Here is a 17,255-nt window from a genome sequence, read left to right on the forward strand (position 1 = left end):
CTCAGCCTGGGATGGGGGTAAAGGGGCAGAGATAGGAGTGGCACTTCCCACTCCCTTCTGTGCCAGTATCAGCTTTGGGAGGGCACCCTACCCTGGATTCATCGCTGAGTGCTCCAGCCCTGGGGTGGGGAGCACCCTGCCCTGGGCCCCACCTCCCCTGTGTCCCCTAGTCCTGGGGTGCACCCTGGCCTGCACCCCATTTCCCCTGGACACCTGACCGTGCCCTGAACCCATCTCCCCTGGGTGCTCCAGCCCTGGGGGCACCGTGCCCCAGACCCTCTCCCCCGGGTGCTCCAGCCTCAGGAATCAGGTGCTGGAGAGGGTTCTGGGAGGGGCCCTGCTGCCATCACCCTGTGTCACCGATGTGTCACCACAGAGGGTGACCCAGCCCTGCTACCCCACCCAGCCCTGGGGCTGCCCGTTTGAAGTGGGATGGGAGGAGGCTGGGACCTGCTCCAGCTTGTGACAGTGGTGGATGCCGAGTTCCTCGAGCGATGCCATGGAGTGCACACTCCCTTTGCAGCACCCAGACCTTTCCACCCCTCCCACTGACAACTCCTATGGTGGAACAGAGCCAGAAGACCCCCTAATTTGTCCTGTGACACCCCAGAGCTCAGCTCCCCACAACCCAAATGATGCCCAGGCCCTCTTTCTTGCTCCTGCTTTTTGCTGGCAGGAATTCTGTCCAAGCCTCCATTCCTCCCTCCAGAATCCCCTTTTCCCGGGGGGTGGCTCTGGTTCGGGGTGCTGGGTGCCCCCCTGGTCCTGCACACTGCCCTGGGGTGAATCCTTGATCAAGGCTGGTGGTAGGGGCTGAGTGTGGAGGGGCTGGCTGGGTGCTGGGGTGGGGGGTACGGTGGAATTGGCAGTGGAGCTGGCATCAGGCTCCCAGTGGGTCCAGTCCCAGCCTGACAGGGCTGGGCTGGAGGTGAGGGAGCTGGATCGGGTTGGGCCCCCTGAGACGTGGGTGAGTCCTTGTTCGGGTACCACATGGTGTTGTACTTGGGCTGGTTTGGGCACTCCAGGGGCTAGAGCTCGGGGGCACAGCAGGACTCCAGGTTTGAACTGCTCCAGGCATCCCAGGCTCCCAGTTGGGGCTCATCTGGGCACCTCGGGAATGCTGAATTTCGTCTGGTTTGGGCACTCTGAGGCTCGGGGTCGGCACCCGGTACAGATACCCCGGGGCTCTATTGCGGAGCTGCTCCGGGCACCTCGGGGCACTGAATCTGGGCTCGTTTGGGCACCACAGAGTTCTGTATCGGAGCTGGTCCTGGGGCTCCGGTGCCGGGTAGTTGCCCCTCTGGGGGTGCGGGGGGTTGTCCCTGGGCGGTGCCGGGTCGGCTCCCGGAGCGATGCTGGGCGGTCCCAAGGCGGTCCCGGGCGGAGCGGAGCGATCCCGGGGCGGTCCCGGGGCGGTCCCGGGCGGTCCCGGGGCGGTCCCGGGCGGTCCCAAGGCGGTCCCGGGCGGAGCGGGGCGGTCCCGGGGCGGTCCCGTGCCCGCCCTTATAGCGGCGTCGGCGGCGGATCCCGGTGCGGCGCGGCCGCCATGGATCTGCACATCCTGGAGCACCGGGTGCGGGTGCTGAGCCTGGCCCGCCGCGGGCTCTGGCTCTACACACACCCGCTGCTCAAGCTGCTCTTCCTGCCCCAGCGCTGCCGGTACCGGCCTTCCTCCCTCCTCCCCCAATGCCGTGCCTCGGGAGGCGGCGGCGGTTTTGGGATCACCGGCACCGATTTCTTCTTCTTCAGATGCAAGTTCTTCAGCCTGACGGAGACCCCCGAGGACTACACGGTCATGCTGGACGAGGAGGGCTTCAAAGGTACCGCGCGGTGGGCTCGGCGTCCCCCGCAGGGTGGGCTGGCACTGCGGGCACGAGCTGGGCACGTTCTCAGCCCCGCTCCTCGCCTGGGCCGCGGGGAGCGAGTCCCGGCTTGCAGCTCGGCTCCCTCGGGACGTGCCCGTCCCGTTCCCTCGGCGCCTGCGCCGGGGATGTACCGGCTTGCCCAGCCGGGGCTCTCCCGGCGTGGCTGCCCTCGCCCCGGCTGCCCTTCCCGGGCACAGCCGCGTCCCCATCAGCTCATGGGACCAGGCTGTGACACAGTGGGGATGGTCTGCGGAGAGCCCGGTGCTAGCCCAAAGCCCAGGTGCTCCAGGCAGGGGATAGGGACCACCTGGGATGCCTACAGGCAGCGCTCCAGGCTCTGCCAGCCCTCCTGCCATCATTCCTATGGCCAGTTTCATCTGCTCGGTGAGGACCAGCTGGTGCTTTAGCAGAGCAGGCCAAATCTTTGCCCAGCCAGACTGGCAGGAGTGAGCCCTTCCCGGCAGCAGGGACCAGACTTTGAGGTGTCCAGAGGAGGTTTGATCCTTTCCAAGCCAGTCCCCCTCCCCGGGAGGTGCCATTTGGTGACATCCCCACTGCTGGTGACCCAGCCATGCATCACCTTCACCACCCACCCTGCCGGGGGTACCGGCCCAGCAGGCTGGGCTGGACGGTCCGGATCCGGCCCAGCTTCCCACGCCCAAACCTTCCTGCTGGGGCCGCAGGAACCGGCCGCAGTGTCCCTTGGCTGTGCCCCAAGGAGGAAGGGTCAGTGCTCCGGCCACAGGCACTCCCAGACGAGTCCTGCTCCCAGCTCCCTCTGCTCCGGGACGGGACCGTGGCCCGGGCTCTCCCCACTCCCAGAGCCAGAGCTGTTCCCCACGTATTGTTTTATTTCGGGGCCTGCAGACAAATATTCCTCAATCCCGAGGGGAGGGCGGGAAGTGCCGAACAATGGTTCTGCGAGCGGGTGGCCCCACTGCGCCCTGTGCACCCCCCACGGCTGGGGGGCTGCCAGGGTACCCCTGCTCTGGGATTGGAGAGGACCCCCAGCAGAGAAGGGCTGCACTCCCTCTTCCCCTGGGGATCAGGACTGAGCCCTGGGGTGGTGACAGGGGCCAGGGAGATGCCCTCGCACTCAGCCTCACCCCGGGTGGTGTTGAAAAGCAATTAAGCGCTGAGTGCTGGGACAGGTCCCCACGTTCCCGTGGCCGTGTCCCCCCGCCTTTTCCCCAGCACTGGGCCCTGGGCCGGAGCCGAGGCTGTTCTGGCTCTTCCTGCACAGGAACAGGCGCTGGGAACACCCGCCGAGGCCCTGGATCCAACTCCGCTCCCGCCCTGCCCCGAGCCACGGGTTGGGAATGGGTTGTGGAGCCTGCCCTGTGATGGGAGCCCTGCCATGGGTGTCAGACCCTCCTGGGGTGACCTCCCCTCTGACACTGCTGTGATGAGTTTGAGGTCTCAGCTGGGCTGGGGCTCTGGGTGCCCACCGAAGGCCTGGGGGCTTGAGTGGTCTCCTGTGGGAGCTGCTTCCCACCTCTGCCAGGCAGGGGGCGTGGATTGGAGACCCTTTGGGTGCCCACTCCCTCTCCCTTCCTGGGAAGGGGTGCCCAGGGAGGAGCGGCTGCCTGGCTGATTTCTGGGGTCTCCCAGCAGTTCCAGCCCCTCTCCTGGGCAGGAGGGTGGGAGCAAGGGGGAGTGGGAGGCAGAAAGAGGGTTCTTGAGGCAGGAAGGGAGCAGCTGGCACGTGTCCACCCTGCCAATACCAGCAGATTTTTGGGAAGCCATCCTTGGCCCTGCCAGCCTGGGCTCTTCCTTCCCTACCAGACTGGCACCAGGTGCTGGCATCACCAGAACAGCGGGGTTACTCTCCCCTTTTCCCCTCTGGTACCCACCACAATTCTCTTTGAACATCCCTGGTGCTGGATGCTGGGCTGGGAGCTCCTGGGGGGCAGGGGATGAGCTGGGCAACTCCAGGGCCCTGGTGGTGCCAGTTTAGGGGTGCAGTGCACCCCAACACCCCTTTTCACCCAACCCAGGGTGCTGCTGTGGGGAGGAGAAACACATCCTGGGTTTTGCGGGGGTTGTAGCCTTGAACCCCTTCATCCCTGTGACTGTCCCAGTGTGGAGTGGCTGAGCCCTGACTCGGGATGGGGCTGGTCTGTGTCCCCAAACCAGTGACTCCACACCTGGGACTGGTCCCATCCTGGCTCCACTCATCTCCCAAGGGACAGTGTGACAGCAGTGCTTGAGCCAGCACTGGCTCCGTGGCACAGACAGTGTCCGGCCGTGCCGAGCCCCGGGGAGCCACCTGCCTCAGTGTCCCTTGTCCCTCGCAGAGCTGCCGCCCTCCGAGTTCATGCAGGTGGCAGATTCTACATGGCTGGTGCTCAATGTTGTCTCCAACGGGCGGGAACCCCCCGGCTGCCAGGCCACCGGTGTCACCAAGATCGCGCGCTCGGTCATCGCGCCGCTGGCCGAGCACCACGTCTCGGTGCTGATGCTCTCCACGTACCAGACTGACTTCATCCTGGTGAGGGACAGGGACCGTGGCACCTGGTCCCCCCGGGGTGCTGGCTGTCCTGAGGACCCCTCTGTGCCTGTGGGGAGGGGGGGCAGTCCGGGCCCTGATCCTGTGCCCCTGGGCAGGTGCGGGAGCGGGACCTACCGGTGGTGATCCACACACTGGCGGGGGAGTTCGACATCTACAGGGAGGAGAGCGGCGAGCGTGTCCCTGTCACCTGCGATGACGTGAGCAATGGCTTCCTCAAACCCAAGCCGGGTGAGTGACACTGGGCCCATGTCCCCTGGGGCCACCTGGTCCCTGCCCAGATGCTCCCCTACCCGTATCCTTGAGGGATGTTCAGGGCCACCCTGTCCCTGGGCCACCCACTCCCCACCGAGATGCTCCAGCGCCCACTGGAGGTACCCACCTCCTTGGGGCACACCCAGGGTCACTCTGTCCCCACAGCCACCCTGTCCCAGGGCCATCCAGTCACTGCCAAGATGCTGCCCCTCCCACCAGTAGTACCCACATCTTTAGGGGACCTCCAGGCCACCTGTCCCCGGGACCACTCAGTCCCTGCTGAGGTGCTCCAGCTCCCACCAGTGGCACCTGCATATCTGGGGGACCTCCAGGGCTACCTTGTCCCTCAGAGCCACCTAGTCCTCACCAAGATGCTCCAGCTCCCACTGGAGGTACTTGTATCTTTGTGGGACCCCCAGGTCACCCAGTATCACTTGGTCCCTGCCAAGGTGCTCCAGCTCTCACTGGTGGTTCCCACATCCATAGGAGACCCGCAGGGCCACTCAGTCCCCATGGAGATGCTGCAGCTCCCACTGGTGATACCCACAACCTTAGGGACCCCGGGCCACCCCTCTGCTCCCCGAGGGACTCCACGTGGGTGTGGTGGCCACGGGGTGGCACTGTGGGACTGTCCCCGAGCTGCCCCAGGGCTGACGCGTGGCCGTTCCCCTGCCAGCCACCAGCCCCACTCTGCACCCAGTGCAGAGCCCCCAGACCCGCTTCTGTGTCCTGACGGTGGCCCCTGACACACTGCCCGCCATCGCCACCATGCTCATCGACGTCCTCTTCTACTCCCACAGGTGGGTCCTGGGGAAGGGGACGTGGGGGTGGCCCCTTGCCCAGTGCCACCTGAACTGTGGTGACACGTCCCACCTCTCGCTCCTGGTGGGTTTTCGGGCTCTGGGTGTGTTTTTCAAACTGGTTTTGCCCTCCCAGGGGCTGCAGTCGTCTGAGTGCTTGGGGGTCCTGCTGCCACCACGGGGGGTGGGAGCCCCGAGATGACACAGGGGACAAACCCACCATTGCTGTGAAGCAGGAGGGGGTGGGTTTGGAAGGTCAGTGGGAATGGTGCTGGGGCGAGGGGATCCTTCTGGCCAGGTCCCTTTTGTCCTTTGTGATGGGGTCCTTTCTGATGGCACTCAACTGCTCCAGAGTCACTGTGGCCTTTCAGGAATGCCCCAAAACCTGGTGTCACCCTGTCCTGCCTCATCCAGCACCTTCAAGCTGCAGACCCTGCAGGGAGCACCTGCTCCTGTCCCCTCTCCTCTCACCCTGCAGCATCCCAACATGATACTCAAACACCCAGTGCCAGCACAAAGCCCTTCTCCTCCCCATTTCAGGGGTTGTGACCCCTCCCTGTGCCTCTCCCCCTCTGCAGCCCCCCACGGGAGGCAGCTGCCGGCAGCCAGGACCTCGACTCCATCACCTTCTTCTCCTTCTCCCTCATCGAGGGCTACATCTCCATCGTGATGGATGCTGAGACCCAGAAGCGGTGGGTGCTGTCCCTGGGGCTGTCTGTCCCTCTGTCCCTGGGTCTGGGGGCTCAGGGATTGGGGGTGACACACAGCCCCTCCTTTCTCAGGTTCCCCAGTGACCTGCTGCTGACCAGCTCCACGGGGGAGCTGTGGCGGATGGTGCGGATCGGGGGGCAGCCCCTCGGCTTCGGTGAGTGTGGCCATGGTGGCCGTGTCCCCTCTTGTGCCACCAGGGGCACTGCTGTCCCTGTATGTCCCCATGGCAGTGACCTGGGACCCCCTTTGCCCCCCTAGATGAGTGTGGCATCGTGGCACAGATTGCAGAGCCGTTGGCAGCTGCCGACATCTCGGCCTATTACATCAGCACCTTCAACTTCGACCACGCCCTGGTGAGCCCCTGCCCCATCCTGGGGACCCCCCACCAGCCCCGGGGTGTCTCCTGGGGCTGACACCCCCTGTGTCCCCCCGGCAGGTCCCCGAGGAGGGCATCGCCGAGGTCATCCAGCTGCTGCAGCAGCGGCAGGACAGCGGCAGATAACGGCTGTCCCCAGGCCGGGTGGCCCAGCGCAGTGGCACGGGGGGGTCCTCCCTCCTCCCCACCCCCTGCCACCCCCATATTCGTTATTTTTCAATTTTAAGGCTTCCCCGGTGCAGGGCAGAGTCAGGTGCAGTGTCACTCCCTGCGTGCTGGGGATGTGGTGGCTTTGGGGACGTGGTGACCTTGTGGCAGTGGGACAGTGTCCTACAGGAGTGGGGTTAGTCCCCACGTGCCATCCTCTGCCTCCAACCCTGCCTGTGTGGGGTGGGGGGGTCAGGGGGAGAGTGGGTGTCCCCAGGGTCCTGCTGGTGGAGGGGACACAAGAGGGCAGTGATGTGCCACCGCAGTGCTAAAGGGGACAGCCTGGGGCTGTGGGGACGTGTCCCCGTGCCCTGTGTGTCCCAAGTGGATGGGTGCCTCTGGACCAGCCCCATGGAGGGGTGAAGGCATCACAGCTCTGGGGGTGCCCCTGGCACCCCAAAAATATCCAAGGTGGCAGAGGGGGGGCTGTGGTTCACCCCCAGCCCTGGATGTCACCTGTCATGAAGGGGTGACAGTGACCCCTCCAGCTCCTCCCAAGTTGTATTTTCACATAGTTTTTGATAAGTCAATAAAATTTCTATTATTTTTATTTCTGTGTAGCCCTAGGGGCGTGTCCCAGAGCTGGTCTGTGTGGAGGTGGCAGGGGCTGGGATGGGACAGGGGGACATGGCCTTCCCTGTACCCCACTGAGGTGACTGGGACGTGACCTACCCTACCACATATTTTGGGTGAAAAAAAGGGTGAAGGCTGCAGCCCCCAGCTAATCAGGGGCCCTGGGGAAACTGTGGGGCTCACCCCACATTCCTGCCCTCCCCCTGCTCCAGACTGGGTCCAACTGGGGGAAACTGAGGCATGAACTTGACCTCAGACCTGAGGGTGTCACTGTCATGCCATCCCTGTGTCCCCATGTCCTCCTGCCTTGCTGGCAGCACAGCACCCTGTGGCAAAATGGGGTGCACAGGGTTGGGCTGTGCCCTCCTGCTGCTGGGTGTCCCCCCCCAGCCCAGTGTGCCTGCTCATGAAGCAAGACCCAGCACGAGCGTGGTGGAAGCCTCTTCCCCCGGGCTCTGCTCCCATCCTGTGCCCAAAATCTGTTCCCTGCTCTCCCATGTTCTGAGCAGGACCGTGCCCGGGCCCTGACACGTCCTGCCCACGTCAGCCCCACACACTTCCAGCCACCAGCTTCCTGCCCCCTCTCTCTTTCCTGTCTCGCTCCCTTCTCCGAGTCATGGGACGCTGCTGACGTGTGCCCGGGAGATGAAGAAATTGCCGCCGGCCCATGCGGTCACTGGCACTATTTTTGTCCCTGTTGGGTGTTGCACAGTCCTGTGCCCAAGAGCGATGGCCACCACTGTGGTGTCCTGCCAGCCCAGTGGGGGGTGATGGTGCCAGGACCACCCGTGGCCATGGGGCAGCTGAGGGGGTGGGTGCTCAGCCCACGTGGTCCTGATCGCCTGGGCAGGGTGTCTGGGGGTCCTGCCATGGCAGGGAACATGGGAGAACCTGTGAGGTCAGGGAGGGAGGGATGGGAGGCAGAGATGTTCCTCTGGGTGAATGGATGGGGAGATGGAGGGATGGACAGATAGATATATGAATGGGCAGATGGATGGATGGGCAGGTGTATGGATGAGTGGCTGGCTGGATGTATGGATGGTTGGTTCATCATATGGAAGATGAATATACACGTTAATGGATAGGTGAAGAACAGGTGGAGGATTTTATGGGTAGGTGGAGAAGCAGGTGGATGGATGTGTGCACAGATAGATGGGTGGATCTATGGATGGATGGATGATTCAGGTGGAGGGGTAGGTGGATGTGTGGACTGCTAGCTAACAGCCTGTCTAGGCAGACTGAGGGATGGACACACTACTTCAAACAGAGTGAGCAGGATGCCCCAGGTACAGCCCTGCCTGCCCCTGCAACTGCCACCTCTGCCAGGGGATGCCCCGAGGAGGAGGAGGAGGAGGAGGGGGAAGCCCCTGGTGGAGGAAGCAGCCCCTGCAGGTCATGGGGGAAATTTTGGGAAAAGAAAACACTTCTTCTGGAAGTGAGTCACCGCTGTGTTCTTCCCCCTGGAAGATGTTGTTTCTGGGTTGTTTCTTTGCCGTCACCAAACCTTCCAAATGTGTAAATTCAGTGCAGGGCAGCTCCGAGGGTCACCAAAACCAACGGGATTGCGACACACCTGGAAATGCTGATCAGCGAGATTCCTTTTGATGAGGTGGGAAAAGCCCCTGTCAGTGCAGGGCTCCATCTGCTGGGAAAGGGGAGCTGAGAGGACAAGGGGACTCGCCCTGGGTGCTGCCGGTGGTGCTGAGGCCGTGTGGATCCCAGGGCAGTGCCAGGGGCCGTGTGAGCCGGGCTCCCCCGGGCAGTGTTGCACAAGCCCAAGGGCAGTGCTGCCCGACTTGGCTTCCGCTGCCCTGGGCCCTGTGCCTTGGGCAACACCCAGTGGGTCCCCACTCAGCATTCCTGTGGGTGCTGCCGGGCACGGGGGCTGAGCCCGGTGTCCCCAGCCTGATCAGCACCCAAGTTTGTCACCCTGAAGGGTGGGTGGCTGTGAGCAGGTGGATGGAGCGTTCTCTGGAGCATTGCTGAGCACACAGGCCCCAGCCGTGCCCGGATGCCTCATATGTCCTGTGCTTCCACCTCCCTTCTTCCCAGGACAGATTTTTGGCTCCCACAGTTGGATTTGGGATGTGAAAGCCCCTGTGGTGGCACATGGCTGACATCCCTGTCCCCGGTGCCCCTGCCCTCTTTTGCATTGGGGTTTCGGGGCAGACAGGGCTGGTTTCAGTTCAACCCTTTGGGTGCCGAGTGGTGACATCAGGGTGACTCAAAACGCCCCTTTTCCAAGAAACCAGGACACGGGGGCCCAGCAGCGCCACATCTGGGATGAGCAATGGGACTGCAGACTCCCAGGCTGGACCCACCAGGACTCCCTCGAGGAACTGACTCGAAGAACATCCCATTGCCCGCCCGGCATCATTTCCTCCCGCCGGGCGCTCACCCCGCTCATTGGCCCCCAGGGCACGGCTTTACTTCTCGCTGCCTTTCCGTTGGGTCCCTGGGCGGTGGGGGCCACCGGCTGCGCTTTAAAAGCCGAGCTTCCCCCTCCCCGAGCAGTTAAGGAAGTCGCTCTCGCCGGCGAAACACCCGCCCCGGCCATGTGGTGTGACCGGCGGCCCTGGGGCGTGCTGGCAGGTAGGTGTGTGCCCGTGTGCCACAGCCGCCCCCTTGCTCGTGCCTGGCTGTGCCAACCCGGCTGGGGGCCGCGGGAGGGAGCGCGGAGTGGGTCCCGCTGGCGGTCGGCCTACTGTGGCAGATGGCACCGAGGCTGTGCCGTGGCAGTGTCACCTCCCGCGGGCGCTGGCGGGGGACGGGGACATTCCCCACTGTGGCACATGGGGATGAGCAACCTGGGGAAGAGGGGATGCTGGCAGGGCACATGTTTGGGGGCAGTTTGGGGACCGATGGCAGAGGGTCAGGAATCAGTTTGCCCAAAACCTTCAGCCCTCCCAGTGCAGCAGGGACAGATGCTGTGTGCCAGCCCAGTGCCATACCCAAAGTCACCACTGGCACGTGGCCGTGGGTGACAGTGGGACTGAGACAGTGACTGGCCAGAGCAGGGGGGCTGGATCCAGAGTGTCACAGCTGTCCCCTCTGTTGTGGTGGTTCACACTGGCAGGGGCAGCTGCTGGAGCAGCTCCTGTGGTTGGGCTGCACATCCTGGCTGCTCCACGGCACCTCCACCATCCTCATCCTCCTCCTCACCGGGCCCCCAGCAGATTTTTGGTGCAAGGGTTGGGTCATCCCTGCAGCAGGGACGGGATGTCAGTGCATGCACCTGGCATGAAGCATTGCTGCCTCCAGCAATGCTGCCAGGTCATGGGCACAGGGGCCGAGCTGTCTCCGTGGCACGGGGGGACAGTGAGCTCGTGCCTCTCTGGTGCAGAGAGGGGCTGCAGCCCTGCTCCCAGTGATGCCCCAGTGACCCTCATCTGCCTCCTCTTCCTCCCCAGCTGTCACTAAAGGGCTCCTCATCCTCTGGGTGGTGCCAGGACAGGGAGTGCGGCCCCTGAAAGCCCCCACCGTGCAGCAGACCCAGGCACTGGTGAAGCTCATGGCCGAGGACGCGCAGGAGCTCTTCACCTTCTACGTGAGTGCCCTTCCCTGGGGTGAGGGGTCACACCTGTCCCCTCTACAGAGGGACACAGGGCTGGTGGGGGGTGGTCCCTGTGCTTCTTCCATCCCACGTCCCTGATCATTCTCTCCCATTCCTGAGCAGGAGGTTGACCAGCACCTGGCCATCCACAGTATCTGCCGCACCAACACGCCTCCCCAGTGGCTGCAGCGACCGGTGAAGGGGCCCTGTGGGCTCAGGAGGCTGTGGGAGCCCATGGTCCACATGGACCAGGCACTGCAGGACATCATCCGGCACCAGCGTGACCTCAGACCCCCCGGTGCCGAAATCTTTCGCCACCTGAACAACACCCGCCGGCACGTGCGGGGGCTCCTCAACAACCTGGCCGGACTCTTCCCTGCCCTCAGCCCCCGCCACCAGCCCCCCCCCAGCCCCAAGGAACACACCAACATCTTCAAGCAGAAACTGCAGGGGTGCCAGATCCTCTGGAGCTATGCCCGTTTCATGGCCGAGTACAGTGCCCAGCTGGAGACCAGGAGTGGCCGGACGTGCCGGGAGAAGCGGAGATCCCAGCAGCGCTCACGGACACCTGCGCGCTCCTAGGGCAGCCCCACCGGCACTGGAGTTGTCCTTGTCTGTATCCCCATCATCTCCATCACATCTCATCCCATCTCAACCCCATCCTGGCAGGGAGATGCCTCGGTTGGCCGGGATGCACCACAGAGCCCCTCTCACCTCACCGTGGAGCGAAGACACGAGTGCACCCAGAGCATCTCTGGTCACTTTGCATTGCCATGGGGACCCCGCTGTCCCCGTGCCACCCCTCGGCTGCAGGACAGCCCTGCTCTGCTCCTCCCAGCTCCCCCACATCTTGACCCTGGAACCGGGTGTCCCCTGGGTGCCCAGCCGTCCCCTGTCACTGAACCCTGCCGGATTTTCCAGTGATTCAATGGGTCGGGTGACCTGGCCTGACTAAGAGCCACTTGGCCCACGAAGAGCGCTGCTGCCACCAGGGAGTGTCACCAGTGTTGTCACCCCCTGCCTGCCCTGCACCAGATCTGTTGGCCCCAGAGAGCGGCTGGGAGAGGAATCCTGTGAGCTTGGTGTTCTTCTGAGCTTGGTGTCCCTGTAAGCTCACTGTCCCTCTGAGCTCAGTGTCCCTCTGAGCTTGTATCCCCACAAGTCTGGTGTCCCTGTGAGCTCAGTCCCCTGCACACTTGGTGTCCCTTTGTGCTTGGTGTCCCTACAAGCTCAGTGTCCCTTTGCACATCCCTGTCCTCGTCCCTGCACGCTCAGTGTCCCCAAGCCCTCAGCATCCCTGTGCTCTCAGTGTCCCCTGTGCTCGGTGTCCCCGTGCTCAGTCTTGCACACTTGGTGCTCCCACACCCTCAGCATCCCTGTCCCCTCAGTGTCCCCCCAGGCTGTGACACCACAGCCCTGACTGTGCCGGGCAGGGACTCAGCTCTGGCCACCGCACTGTGACGCTGGGTGGCAGCACCCACCCCTGCCCCCTAATTTATACATTAATATTTGTGTGTTTATGGTATTTATTGAATCTCAGAGTTAATTTAATGCATCCCTGTAGTGGGGTAAAATATTTAAGGACATTTGTAATATATAAATATCTATTTTTGTGATAATTTTTGTACGGTGTTAAACTATGGATGTCACGAGGTTTTATTTATGAATATTGATATTTTTGGTACTTTGAGAAGGGCAGTGTCCCCTGCCCACGTGGCACCTCCTTATTTTTGTACAATGGCAGAAGGAAATAAAGTGCCGATCTCAGCCTGTCGGTCACTGAGACGTCGTGTCCCTGTGTCCCTGTGTCTGTCCTGGTGGCTGTGGGCACAGAGGGGCTGTATTTTGGTGGCCAGACTGTGCCTGTTGTCCTCACCAGGGCACATGGGGTGTGACACGGGGTGGTGTGGCACACAGTGTGGCGTAGTGGGGGATGTGGCACCTGGGATGAGGGACAGCACAGTGTGGTGAGTGGCACGGCACAGGATGTGGCACATGGCACACAATGGGATGTGGTCCATGGAATGGCACAGGACATGGCACTGCACTTCACAGCATGGCCCACAGCGTGGCACAGAACACGGCACACGATGGGATGTGGCCCATGGCACAGCACAGAACATGGCACATCATGGCATGGCACCTGTCACAGCAGAGGATGTGGCACAAGATGGCACGTGGTCCATGGCACAGCAGAGAACATGGCACATCAAGACATGGTACATCCAGACATGGCACAGGATGTGGCACATTGTACCGTGTGGCACGTGGCACAGGATGTGGTGTGTGGTATGTGATGGGATATGGCCCATGGTGTGGCACAGGACACGGCACAGGACATGGCACATGATGGGATGTGGTCCATGGCATGGCACAGGACATGGCACAGTGGCATGTGGCATAGGATGTGGCACATGGCACAGTGTGGCACACATGGCACACACTGTGTGACATGGTAAGGTGTGGTGTCCCATGGCATGGGCTGGTGTTGCCAGGCATGCGCCGTGCCATGGTGTGGCACACAGCCCATGGCACACACAGCCCTCTGTGACAACCCCCTGGCACAGTCTGGGCCATCGCCACAGCCACGCCAAGTGCAGTGTCCCTGCAGAGTGACCAGGGCCACCGTGGGGACCAGGCCACCCACTGCCACCAGTCCTGCTGAGTCAAAAATCCTAAGACCGGGTCATGTGTCCCCATGGAGTCACTCGTTCCCTGTGCCCGCCGGGCTGCCTGGCTGTGCCGTGGGCATCCTGCCTGAGTCAGTCACAGCAACATCGCCACCGGGACGGCCACCACCGCCCTGGCACCTGGGGACACTCCTGGTGGGGACAATGTCACCATGAAGCAGCCCGGGCTGGCCTGGTGTGCTGTGGGTGACCGTGACAGTGACCGTGACAGTGACAGTGACCGTGACTGTGCCACCGCCGAGCCACCCACCCAGCTCCGGAGGGGCTGTGGAGGGGAGGGCACAGGTACGTGACCCCCCGGGAGCGCGTGAAGGGGTGGGTGACACCCTGGGCTGAGTGTCACCAGAGGGACACTGGCTCTGTAGGGTCCTCATGGGGCTCCCAGGGCTGCCCAGTGCCCACCTGTGGGAAAAGCCACCCCATGGTGGGGACATTGCTTGGCCACAGTCCCCAAGGGCAGCTCACACTGTCACAGCCACGGGGTCCCCAAACACTGCAGGGTGGGAAGCAGCCCAGTGTCTGCCTGGGGGTGACATGTGTGGGGTGGCACCGGTGAGGGAGTGGGACTGCTAGAGTGGCACTGGTGGGGTGACACCTCTGGGGTGACATTGGTGGGGTGACACCCGTGGGGTGGCACCGTTGGGGTGACATTTGTAGGGTGGCACCGACAGGGCACAGGGGCAGGGGCGAGGCAGCCCTGGGCAGGGAACCATCGTGAGTCAAAGGGGAATTCGGTCCCCACCGTTGGGAGCTCCGGATTTCCCCGGGACACGGGCACCTGCTTTACTCATCCCTTCGTCACCACCCCCCGGCAGGGCCCCCCCAGACACCCCCAACCCCAGCACAGCCTCATTCCCACACCCGTGGGACCCCCCGGGGGCTCCGGTGACACTGGAACCTGGGTGTCCCCCCCTGCACTTGGAGAACAAGGAGTGGGATCCTGAGGGGACCCTGAGGGACTGTGGGATGGGGATGGGGCACGGGGGGCAATTATGGGGTGGGGCAGTTCTGGGATGGGGCTGAGGCAGTTCTGGGAGGGACTGGAGAAGGGGGGACGATGGTTCGGTGGGGAAGGACGGAAGGGGACAGTTGTGGGCTGGGGAGAGGAGAGATCTGGGATGGGGACGGGGCAGGGTGGCAGCACCGGAGCAGGGATGGGAGGGAATGGGGCAGTTCTGGGTGGGGATGGGGCAGAGGGGGCAACTATGGGATGGGGAGAGGCCAGTTCTGGGCTGAGGCAGCAGGGGGCAGCACGGGGACAGGGATAGGGACAGGGATGGGGACAGGGATAGGGACAGGGATGGGGATAGGGACAGGGGACAGGGATGGAGACAGGGATGGGGAGAGGGATAGGGACAGGGATGGGGACAGGGATAGGGACAGGGATGGGGACAGGGATGGGGAGAGGGATAGGGACAGGGATGGGGACAGGGATGGGGAGAGGGATAGGGACAGGGATGGGGACAGGGATGGGGAGAGGGATGGGGAGAGGGATGGGGAGAGGGATGGGGACAGGGATGGGGATAGGGATGGGGACAGGGATGGGGACAGGGATGGTGCGGGGGGGCAACACAGGGACAGGGATGAGAGGACAGCATGGGGACGGGGACGGGGACAGAGACGGGAACACGGATGGGGCAGGGGACAGGGAAAGGGATGGGGGTGTCTGGGATGGAGCTGGGGACAGTTGCGGACGGGACGCGGCGGAGGGGACAGCTCGGAGTGGGGCAGAGCAGCAGCACGGCAGCGATGGCCTTGGAACAGCCCGGGATGTTTTCCCATGGGAGCATCGCTCCCTGCAGAGGTCCAGTATCTCCCCATGGGTGGGTTTGTCTTTTTTCCTAGAGAAAGCCCACCCTTTAATCCCAATCCTTTTGCCCAAAGGGATGAGCCACCAGCAGGCTTGGGAACATTGGTGCCACTGTGTCCATCCCACCATGATCAGGGTCCCTCACCCCTCAGAGAATCCCCACTCCACCTCCCTGCACCTTTCACCCCCCCAGACTTCCCCCAAACATTTCTAGCACCCTAGAAAATCAATTATAAATGGGACCCCAAAGCCCAGCTCAGCTCCAGCCTGGCTGAGTTGCTCCTGAGAAATTCAGGGAAAGGGCAAATCCTGCCCACAACCCCACCCCAGGATGTTCCCCGGTGCTATTAATTAACTTTATTAATTCCTCAGTTAATTAAATGCATCAGACCATCAGATGTCCATCAATATGTGATGTGCTGCTCCCCAGATCCCAGTAAAACCGGGTTGAGGCTGTGGGGGTGGGTGATGGGGCTCATCCTCACTGTCCTTTGCAGCCCCCAGCCCCATTCCTGACATCCCAGTAAGACCAAACTGGGCTAAACTGGGCTTTGCTTGCTGGGGCATTGATGCCATCAGCAAACCAGGCTGGTTCTTGCCTGGGGAAACTGAGGCAGCAGCAGACGTGGACCAGCAAGCACAGGGGGGTCCCTGTGTCCCCCCTCGCCGTGTCCCCCCCTCCACAGGGGGACAGCCGGGGTCGTGGTGGCTCTTGCGTCACCGTTCCTTGACTGTCACCGTCGGGTTCACCTGCCAGGGCACAAACTTGCTAAACCTGATTAAAGTTTCAACTCGGCCTGGGCGAGAAAAAAGTATGGAGAGGGACAAAAAAATCCATTTAACCTGTTTTTCACCCAAATCGGGGAGTGGACAGACCTGCAGTGTCCTGATCCCATGGGAAACCCAGGAAAGGACGACCCAGTACCCTCCTGTCTGCACCAGCACCCTTCTGTCCGCACCCAGCACCCTCCCGTCCACTCCAGACAGGGGCCAGCCCCGCCGAGGGAAGGGTTAACCCTGGGGGGCCGGTCCAGCCTCTCCCCCTGGGTGGGTTTGTCCTTTTTCCTCCAGAAAACCCACCCTTTACTTATAATATTTTTGCCCAAAGGGATGAGCCACCGGCGGGCTGGGGGCAGTGCCCACCATGACTGAGAGGTGCGGGACCCCACCACCAACTTCCAGCATCTTTCATCCCTTTAAAAACCCCCAAAAACCCCAAATCAGACTTTTCTCCCTCCTTTATTTTCCTGCCTGCTCCTCAGGCAGCGGGGAAGCCCCGACCGGGGAGGGGGTGAAAGTGTTTGTGGCTCCATGATTGACGGCACCGCTCGCCCTCGACACCCCCAAACCCCACGTGCGGCCGCTCTCCTCCCCTGGGGGGGCTTTAATTCAACTTTCCCTTCCCACTCACTTCCCCAGCACCTCCCCGAGCCCGCGCATGAAACGAAAAAAAAACCGCACAAAACCGGGTGAATCAACTTTATTCTAAGAATCATTCAGGCTTTCCAAGCCTGCTTTCCAGTTTCAAGAGAACGATAGCGGGTGCTTCAACCCCCCCGCGTGTCCCCCCTCCTCTCTTACAACACAGGCAGGCCGGACCGGTATATAAACCCCGAGAAGTCCCCCAGTATGAACATGAATTTCTGAAAACTTCCTCTGCCAACACCAATCCCTATTAAGTCGCTCCCGGGACGCGGCTCACAATGAAGTTCATGCCAGCAGGTAAAAAAAAAAGAAAAAATCAACTTTGAGGATATTATTTCCCCTTCTCCCCCTTCTTTTTTCCTTCCCCTCCCCTCCTTTTCCCGATGATGCTCGGGTGCAGGCGGGTCCCGGTTGGATGCCACCGCTGGAGCTGGAGCGAGGGCTCCCGCCGCGCTGCGTTTCCCCTCGGGATGAGCATCTC

The 17,255-nt window shown here is 62.5% G+C and overlaps 1 protein-coding gene across 1 annotated transcript; it reads left to right on the plus strand.

Annotated features, from left to right (window-relative positions):
• The first annotated feature begins 1,499 nt into the window (after positions 1-1,499).
• Positions 1,500-7,273, plus strand: CASTOR1 (cytosolic arginine sensor for mTORC1 subunit 1). Its single transcript, XM_032706027.1, has 9 exons — positions 1,500-1,659; positions 1,750-1,820; positions 4,163-4,356; positions 4,473-4,605; positions 5,306-5,429; positions 6,008-6,121; positions 6,212-6,294; positions 6,399-6,493; positions 6,577-7,273. Exons 1-9 carry the CDS (start codon positions 1,547-1,549, stop codon positions 6,640-6,642), a joined length of 993 nt encoding a protein of 330 aa, XP_032561918.1. The 5' UTR covers positions 1,500-1,546; the 3' UTR covers positions 6,643-7,273.
• Positions 7,274-17,255: the final 9,982 nt, after the last annotated feature.

This window comes from Chiroxiphia lanceolata, chromosome 18 (assembly GCF_009829145.1).
Source record: "Chiroxiphia lanceolata isolate bChiLan1 chromosome 18, bChiLan1.pri, whole genome shotgun sequence".
In the NCBI taxonomy this organism is placed as follows: Eukaryota; Metazoa; Chordata; class Aves; order Passeriformes; family Pipridae; genus Chiroxiphia; species Chiroxiphia lanceolata.

Coding starts and splice junctions, on each gene's coding strand:
- CASTOR1 (XM_032706027.1), top strand. CDS start 1,547: ATGGATCTGCACATCCTGGAGCACCGGGTGCGGGTGCTGAGCCTGGCC. Junction 6,122..6,211: donor GATGCTGAGACCCAGAAGCG/GTGGGTGCTGTC, acceptor CTCCTTTCTCAG/GTTCCCCAGTGACCTGCTGC. Junction 6,494..6,576: donor TCAACTTCGACCACGCCCTG/GTGAGCCCCTGC, acceptor TCCCCCCGGCAG/GTCCCCGAGGAGGGCATCGC.